Here is an 8,224-nt window from a genome sequence, read left to right on the forward strand (position 1 = left end):
TATTTTAAGACGTATCAATGAAGAGTATGAAAAAGCAAGCAGCTATGTTCCCAACTGAGATTGGTCAGAATCTCACTGAACTGGGCATATTTAAAGAACTGGGATATTTATGCTTATTCCAAAAAAAATGGGATATTTAAAATACAACAGGACATAAAGATGTTAGCAGTGTCCTCTCCAGCGAGGTTTCCAAGGAGGGGAGACAGCTTTGCAGAGGGATTGCTCCACGACAACACATCCCTGACATAAAAAAATCCTCGTTCGAGTGTTTTATGACAGAACATGCTGGTGTAAAACTAAGCGATCAATTACAACCCCCGTGTTAATTGCTCGGCCCCACAGCCTCGCCGAGGCGGTGCGCCAGGGGGCGCCGGCCATGGGCTGAGCCTGGGCCTGCGGCCTGCCGGCGGCGGCGGGGGAACGGCGGCGGGCCCGGGCCTGAGGCTCGGCGGGGACCCAGGTAACCGAGCCCGGGGCCCCCCGGGGAGGGCTCCGGGAGGGAGCCGGGGCCCCGGGGCCGGGGATGGGGCCGCAGGGGGGCCGCGGGCTGGAGGGAGCCGGCAGCGGGGCCGCGGCCCTTGGCGCCCGCGGGGGCCCCTTGGAGCCGGCCGGGGAGGCGGGGGGAGGCGGCCGCCGTGTTGTGGGGCGGCTCGGCAGCCCCTGGGAGCGGCTGGGAGGGGATTTGGATAAAATAAAGTAAAAATAAAAATAAAACAAATGTAAATAAGGACTAATAAGTGTTGGAGTGGTCACACAGCCCCGCCGGGCAGCTGGCCCCGCGCTGAGGAGAGGGGTGGGTCTTCCGCGAGCGCTGCGCCCGCCTAAATTTCCAGCTTCATCCCAGATACTTCATAATAACATATATAAAAATAAATAAATAAATAAAAGGCGTGGGGTTGTGGTCCTGGCCGATACTCGAGGCCTTTTCCCTCCCATAGCTGAAGGCACACGGCAAGGAACTCCTTCAGGATTCACTTGTGGAGAGGGAAGGGAGACCCCGGTCTCGTGAAGCAAACAGGTGTCAGGCTGCACACACACACACATAAAACTCATTAAAAACCATCTCACAGCCCAGCTGCTGGGAACGTGGGGTGCTGTGTGTGTTCCTGCCTGCTATACCCCTCAGAGAGGCTCCCTCTAGGGCTCCTCTCCCCAGGCGCTGCTTGTTTTTGCTAAGGGTGTTTGTTTTATTTTAGGGTATGCTATGACTGGCTTCAGGCTCCCCATCACTGCTCTCAGAAAGCTGAACGTCTGGTTTGGACTGTGGGAGAGATTCCCCTCTAACAAACTGTTTCCCTCGTGGAGAAGAAGCATATTCTGCAGCTGCCAAGCAAGCACAGCAGCCTACAGAAGGTATTTCAGCTTTTCCCCAGTAAAACGATGTGCATTAAGACTTTCCCCGGAGTATATCTCAGTACCGTCTCTGCGTAACAAAAGCAGCAAAAGCTCCAAAAGGAATAGACAAACTGTACAAGAAGAGGAAGAGGAGGAAGAGGAAGGTGAAGAAGAAAGCGATTTGGAGGATGCATTTGAAAATGACCCCAATGTAGTAAAAGATTATAAAGACCTTGAAAAAGTAGTGCAGTCCCTTCGATACGATGTGATCATGAAAGCTGGCCTAGACATTGCAAGAAAGTAAGTATGGAAGAAGATCTGCTAATGAGAAAGATGTCATGTATCTAAACGCTGAGTTTTGATGCCCTTTTTTGCTGGGATAACTCAGCATTTTGTCAGCGTAGCTGTTTTGACTACCTAAAAACAGTTTTTGGATGTATGAGGTGTTCTTGTTTGTTTCAGGCATTTTCTATCACTTATCACTTACTTATAATGAAGAAAACACAAAATGGTATGCTAAGTAATACAAAAAGATCTGGTTTGAGAGAGAGGGAACAAAATGATATGCTTTTTAACGGGTGCCAGAATAGATGAGGGTAAGTATAAACCTAGTGTACCAAGTCAGCCAGGTATATGTACACTCTAAAAATAATATCACAAAATATGATCTGATGCAACCTACTTACATTAGCCTTATAAGGCTTATATAGCCTTATATTGCAGTGTTGTTAGTAGCTGAATATTATTATAATTTGATCACTTAAAATGATGACACTGGCTGGTGTAGGACAGGGGACGTTATTTGTTGGATATTCAGCAGGCAGGTCTTTGTAAACAGCTTTTGGTTGCTTGCACATGTGGCACAGAGCACCTATAGTCTACTATTGTGTTTAATATCTGTGAAAGACTTCTTTACCTCCAGCTCAAGTCTGTTCTGTCCCAAAATAAATCTGTCCTTTATGCGCAAATTAGAGTTGTGGAAATTAGCCTTGCATGTGAATGGTTTTCTTGTGTATCTGCAAAGAAATGATTGCATTTGTTCTTCTGCGTTACTGTAAATGCAATAAAACCTTATTTTTCTTCAGTAAAGTAGAAGATGCATTCTACAATAATGAACTCAGGCTGAATGGAGAAAAACTATGGAAGAAAAGTAGAACTGTAAGACTTTTTCAAATTTAATTATTTTAATGCAGTACAAGCAAATAACTAAGGCGTGACCTCTTCTTCTCACTCCTTTTACTTGGGTCAGAAGAGGTAACCACTAAATTGCTCTGGGAATGTGAATGGCATTGCTAACAGCACTTCCAGCTTTGTGTGTGTGTTTGTGACTGTGATTCCGGGGTTAAAACTCTGTTCCTTAAGGCAGACAGGAGAGTCGTGGTATTAAAAAGTAAAAATTAGGGCTGAAAGTAAAGAGAAAGCCGGTGGCAGCAATGACAGAACTTTGCAAGCTGCTGAAGGAAGCGATGATGCTTATGAGGTTGATGGAGTAGGAATGAGTAATGTGAGATATTAGTGGAGCAGGCATAGGATTAAAGAAAAAGTTTGATGATAGAAAGGAATTGAAACTGAGGAAAGCTTTTGAAGCTGAGGAAAGGTTATTTTACCTGTAACAGAGCACGCAACATGTATAGAAGAGGTGAAAGGGTTGCAGGCCCAGCTGGTCATGCTCTTTCACACCAGAGCTCACTCAAATGGTGACAAAGATACCTCTGTACACCTTTTATGTGAGGGTGACCTAGGTGGCAGTTATTGTGGTCGAAAGGCAACAAGAAGATAAGTTTTTAATTCCTGATCCCCTAAAGTTAGGGCTAGTTTTTGAGAGGCACACTGCTTTTGTGGAATTTGAAAAGACCACAGTGAAAGGACCACCAGCACTCTGTTCTTTACATCAGTTTAAGATGTTTTGAAAGAGGGAGAATTTTGCATTTTGCTGTTTTGAGTCTATGTTGATACAAAAAGATTGGCAGGGAACATCATTCAGTAAAAATGAATAAAAAAATGCTACCTTACACCTTTTTCACAGTTGGGTGTCAGCTGTAAAACAGGAAAGGCAAACCTTTTGGCAGAGAACATCATGAGGAGACGCTTAATTGCTAATTGCTAGGGCTTTCCTAGAAGGAGCTACAGTGGGTCTAGATAGCCTGCCTTCCTCCTCACCTGTAAGAATAAGACTGTTACGTGGAAAGAAAGGAACACAATTAAAATTGCACGCAAAGGGAGTGTTTTATGATCACTCATGTTCTCTTTCTGTTTCCAGGTGAAAATTGGTGACACGCTGGATCTCTTAGTAGGGGAAGATAAGGAAACAGGAACCGCTGTAGTTATGCGAGTAGTCTTAAAAAAAGTATCTGACAAGACTGAAAGTGAAAAATACAAAGTAATTTTGAGGCGTTGGAAAAACTTAAAGGTGCCCAAACAGGATGTACTTAAGTAACAGGGAGTTGCATGTGGCAGCGTGGGCTTTTTTTGCAGAAAACCATATCATTTGTTGTTAAATACGAATTTTGGTTAAACAAAATGACAGTGCCCTTTTTTAAGGGCTTGCTTTAGAATGTTATCTCCTTACGCTGTGTGCATCAATATTGCTGCAATAAAAACCTGTCACTTTTCACTGTTAGTCGTGTTTCATTATATTGGGGAATAAAACACCCAGCCCTTTTATTTCCAGGCAGTTTCCTTGCAGATATTATAAATAATGAATCAATAAAGGCTAATTTGATCACTGTTTAATTGCTGTCTAGTTTTATTAATCAGGTTATATTAAAGCTGGTACCACAACAAGCAGAGCTGCTCTCTTAGCCATGTCTCTAGAGCCATTAAATATTTTGGATTAAAAAAATATGTAAAATTACTTCCTTTCTTAATTATTGGTTTGATCCTGGTTAACAATACCAACTCCCCTTGCTTCTGTACCAAGAATACAAAAATTATTTATTGCAGCTGCATGTTTTTAAGCAGGAAACGTGACAGTGCCAGCATTAATCAAGGTAGATACTCTCTTATGGAGAAGGCAGCTCAGTGAGGAGACATGCGGGGTGCTCGTTTTCACCATTCAAGTAACCATGCAGAGGAAAAGGGAATCTCAGGTTCTGTCACATACTTATTTCAGCCATGGACCTAAAGTATTTATTATTTAAGTGGCTGCAGAGATCCAAGCAAAAAAAGGTAATACTGTGATTAAAAGCTTCCGTCTGTATTACTACAGGAAAATACTGTCTCTTATGGCAGGCATCTCGAGTAATCGCCCACACTTGTAAGGCTGAACATATGCTTCTTCCAACAGAAACAGTTTATTTGACGAGTGGTGGTGCAGAATTTTATTCTGTTTATATGTGCTTAACTTCCACACGCAGGCGTGTGTGTAGAGGGAGCTGGCCTGTGGGAGCAGGCAGCCACTTCTCCAGTCCACAATCTGCTCCCAGCGTCACCTGAAGAACCCAGAGGGAAGGAGATAGCTTGGAACAGGAGGAGCAGCATACACTGGGCCACTTTTTGGTGGATATTCCTGAAATTTAAGTGTGCAGACAAAAAAAATCAAACATAGTGCACTGGAATATCAGGTACACGAGTAAACAACTGGATTGCTGCTGCATAAAACATCAGTGACATGGAGAGGAAGCAACGGTGCTCACCTTGCCAGGAGCACACGGGACCTGTCGGGTTCAACCACCAGCTGCAGGGCTGGGACCGTGCGCGAGCAGGTTGTGCCTGCCCATAGCCTCAGATGTGGTGGCTGCGGATTGCATTATTAAAACACATTTCTAGTTTCCTTCAGACGGAACTACAAACCCGTGCTGTTGTGGTGAGCTTTTTATGCGTGTGTAGGTGTTTAAAGAGGCAGCCAGATGCCTGGTTAATGTTTCAAAGCCACAGCGACCTTTTAAAAGCTTGGTTCTTAGGAGGACACGATCCTGGAAAGCTTTCCTTGAGGGTTTTGGTGATCCTCAAGCTGCAGAAGTGAAAGGAAGCAGTCACAGTCAGCATTACAAGCACCCAGAGGTGAGCAGGGCATAATGAAAACATTAGGGCAAAACCTTAAATCTGAACTTCTGGCCAAGCCTAGTAGGAAGTAAAGATGTGTCCTAGTGATGACTGCCACCAAAACCGGGTCTTCAGTGACAAAGGTGGGGCTTTCCTCATTTTGAGTGCTGAGCCACTTGTAGTATCAGCAACGCAGAAAGAAAGGAAGGCTTCCTAACGGGTCTTGTGATGGTGAGAGTGCCCTCTTTGGCTTCAGGACTGAGGTAGCTGAAGGGAGAACTGTAGCAGCATGCTTCAGGAAAGAAAGCTTCGCTCACAGGCAGGGTGATCTCAGCACAGAGCTATGAGAGCAGGAAGGTGAGTTGTTGTTCCGCTCGGCTACACTGACCTGTCCTGGATAAGGGTCCCCATTGATCAGATTGTTTCTGGGGGCTGGTACTGCTGAGCAGGTTGCCCTCGTTCCTACAACCTTCAGGCATTTAGCCTGTGAGCTAAAGGAAGGCAAGGCTTGGTTAATGACCGACCTGAGCACCAGGGGGGCAGATCCAGCTTGAGTTCTGGGAGAGGAAGGAGGAGGCACACCACAGCCACCCTGCTGGCCCTTCGGGGTGTTTTTAGACAAGGGAGGCTCAGAGGTAAATCACACATTCGGCTCCTGTGAAATAATTCATGTTCAGCGTGACGATCACTCTACAATGCAACACACGCCTGAGCACTGCTGAAGCTAAAAAAAGAGAATCATTTCCAATGCTAGAGCATTCAATGCACACGTGGCCAAGTACTTCCAGGAGACCTTGGATTTTTAAATTCCTGGAACAAGGAAGAAGGAGGAAAAACAAGGAACAGCGTTGCATGATATCAGACAGACTCCTAGATTTTATACAAGGGAACAAATCTCAAGGGTAGGATGTGATCCCATGGAGTGTCTCAGTCCTGCTGCTGATGCGCCTTGGGATCATCATCCCACAAGAAACATTTGCAGACCTTACCAACACGCCTCCTTCCGTCGTACACTTTCAGGGGTGTATCACTGCAGCTAACTCCTAAGGCAGGGTTTGCCTTGCAGGGAAGCGAGCTTCGTCTCCAAAGCACTAACACATGATGCTACAAAATGCCTCTGGAAACAAAGACAAACTGTTGTTTCACCATAATGAAATTTGGGAAGGAAATTGGGAATGATTAGCTGACATTTGTGTGTGGGGGGAGAAATATTAATTAGCTGATCTTCCTCCAGTCTTTGGCAATCACCATTTGTTCTGTTTACGTCTATTAACACAAATTTCAGTGTGACTGGACACATGATGAGTTTGCCTGTTTCTTAACCGAGGGGTTATGCTGGTTTGTTTTTAAGGAAAACCTGGTTATAAAAACAATCAATCAAAATCAACCACCACAACCCCGCGTTTGTTTATCTTTCTGGGTGAGGAGGTGGGAGGGAGACAGAACACATCATTCTCCAAAGCAGCTTTATCTCACTTCTGTTACAGCTCTTCCCGTCCCAGAAGAATTAAAGTCCTTTCAGATTGCCGTTAATGAAAGCAAAGTGCTCAGTGGGGACCATGGCCACATCATGAAACAGAGCAGGAAATGGAGTAAGCGGTGGCCTGTCCACGTCCCAGGTACAAGGACAATGTTCAGACTATGATGGGATGTTGATTTTGGTAGGTGGGACAGCCTGCTGCTGCAGGAGACCACCCCTCACAGCTGCAAGATAACCACGAGAATTGTGCAGCCTGTAAGAAATGCCTGTAAGAAATTAAGACTGGTGGGAAGTTTATGCGAATGACTTCTATAATGGAGAAGATAAGGATGAAAGTTTGAAAAGTGCTGTAAACATTAAGAGTGTATCTTGACATTTACTGGGACAAGCAATTAGGTAAGATATACAGATGGGGGGTTCCTCTCAGCCCTTCTTGCCAAAGACCATCCTGAGACAGAATTAAGAGAGGGCACTAAAGCTATTCATTTAAACAACTTCAAGCACATTTAATTTATTATTTTTTTTCAGAATGTTAATGAGGTAGAAAACATACCTGCATTCCTGCGTTAGTGCCAATGGCTAAAAACATCCACCACCACCACCCCCAAAACAAAGTTAAACAGAAGAAATGAAGAAATTCTGGCAATGACAGCAATTGATGCATTAAGCGTAATGAAGTGGCTGACTTCAAGTAGAGCTCTTCCTCATTTGAAAGCTCATTAACAGCTGAACACAATTAATGGGCAATAAATTACCGTGTACCTGATCTCCCTTTCGACGTTTTGTTTTACATCTTCTACAGCTTCCAAACAAGGTTTAAATTTGTGTGGGATGGGAAAGACAAAAATAGACACCTGGGAGGTATTTCACTTTTTCTTTCAGAGAGTTGTTAGAGGCGAGCTGTTGGAGGCTCATCCAAAGGTGATACCTTTAAACTAGAGGTAGACAGAGGCAATATTCACCTTAGCAGGATCTTCTGACCCAAGAGGCAAAAAGTAACGTCCATCTATAGGGAGTTTAATGCGTGTTCTTCCAGACATTTAAATATCTAGCAATATTCCTACTATTCCCAAATGACAACTTTGCTCTTTTAAACAAAACAACTCCAAAAGACAGAAAAAAATGGCTGCAGCAAAGCAGGGTGTTTTCATGTACGTAGTCAGTCTGACTAGCCAAGTTTATCTCAGATCTTCATAACAGACTTTACAGAGAAAAAATCCTGCTCGTGTCAATCACCAGACAACATTCCTCTTGTATGAAAATAATATAACTTTAATTTATTTACAGGACAGACCAACTGGATGAAGTGGCTGTACTTCAGATGCACTGCAAGGGTGAGCTTTAGTGAGCTGCGTCACAACCCATATGTCTGTATTTTCTTGATATCAGTCATAAAGCATACAATCAAACAAACCATGGAAGGTG

The 8,224-nt window shown here is 44.2% G+C and overlaps 1 protein-coding gene across 1 annotated transcript; it reads left to right on the top strand.

The window, feature by feature from the left end:
• Positions 1-416: 416 nt before the first annotated feature.
• On the top strand, positions 417-3,949 carry MTRES1 (mitochondrial transcription rescue factor 1). The gene is made up of 4 exons (XM_032185773.1): positions 417-460; positions 1,197-1,635; positions 2,421-2,493; positions 3,596-3,949. Exons 2-4 carry the CDS (start codon positions 1,205-1,207, stop codon positions 3,770-3,772), a joined length of 681 nt encoding a protein of 226 aa, XP_032041664.1. The 5' UTR covers positions 417-460; positions 1,197-1,204; the 3' UTR covers positions 3,773-3,949.
• The last annotated feature ends 4,275 nt before the right edge of the window (positions 3,950-8,224 follow it).

Source organism: Aythya fuligula, chromosome 3, assembly GCF_009819795.1.
Source record: "Aythya fuligula isolate bAytFul2 chromosome 3, bAytFul2.pri, whole genome shotgun sequence".
NCBI lineage: Eukaryota > Metazoa > Chordata > Aves > Anseriformes > Anatidae > Aythya > Aythya fuligula.

What these genes read in the sequence shown, in the direction of transcription:
- MTRES1 (XM_032185773.1), top strand. Translation starts at nt 1,205, where the DNA reads ATGACTGGCTTCAGGCTCCCCATCACTGCTCTCAGAAAGCTGAACGTC. An exon ending in GGCCTAGACATTGCAAGAAA is followed by an intron (nt 1,636 to 2,420) that starts GTAAGTATGGAA and finishes ATTTTTCTTCAG; the next exon opens with TAAAGTAGAAGATGCATTCT. An exon ending in TATGGAAGAAAAGTAGAACT is followed by an intron (nt 2,494 to 3,595) that starts GTAAGACTTTTT and finishes TTCTGTTTCCAG; the next exon opens with GTGAAAATTGGTGACACGCT.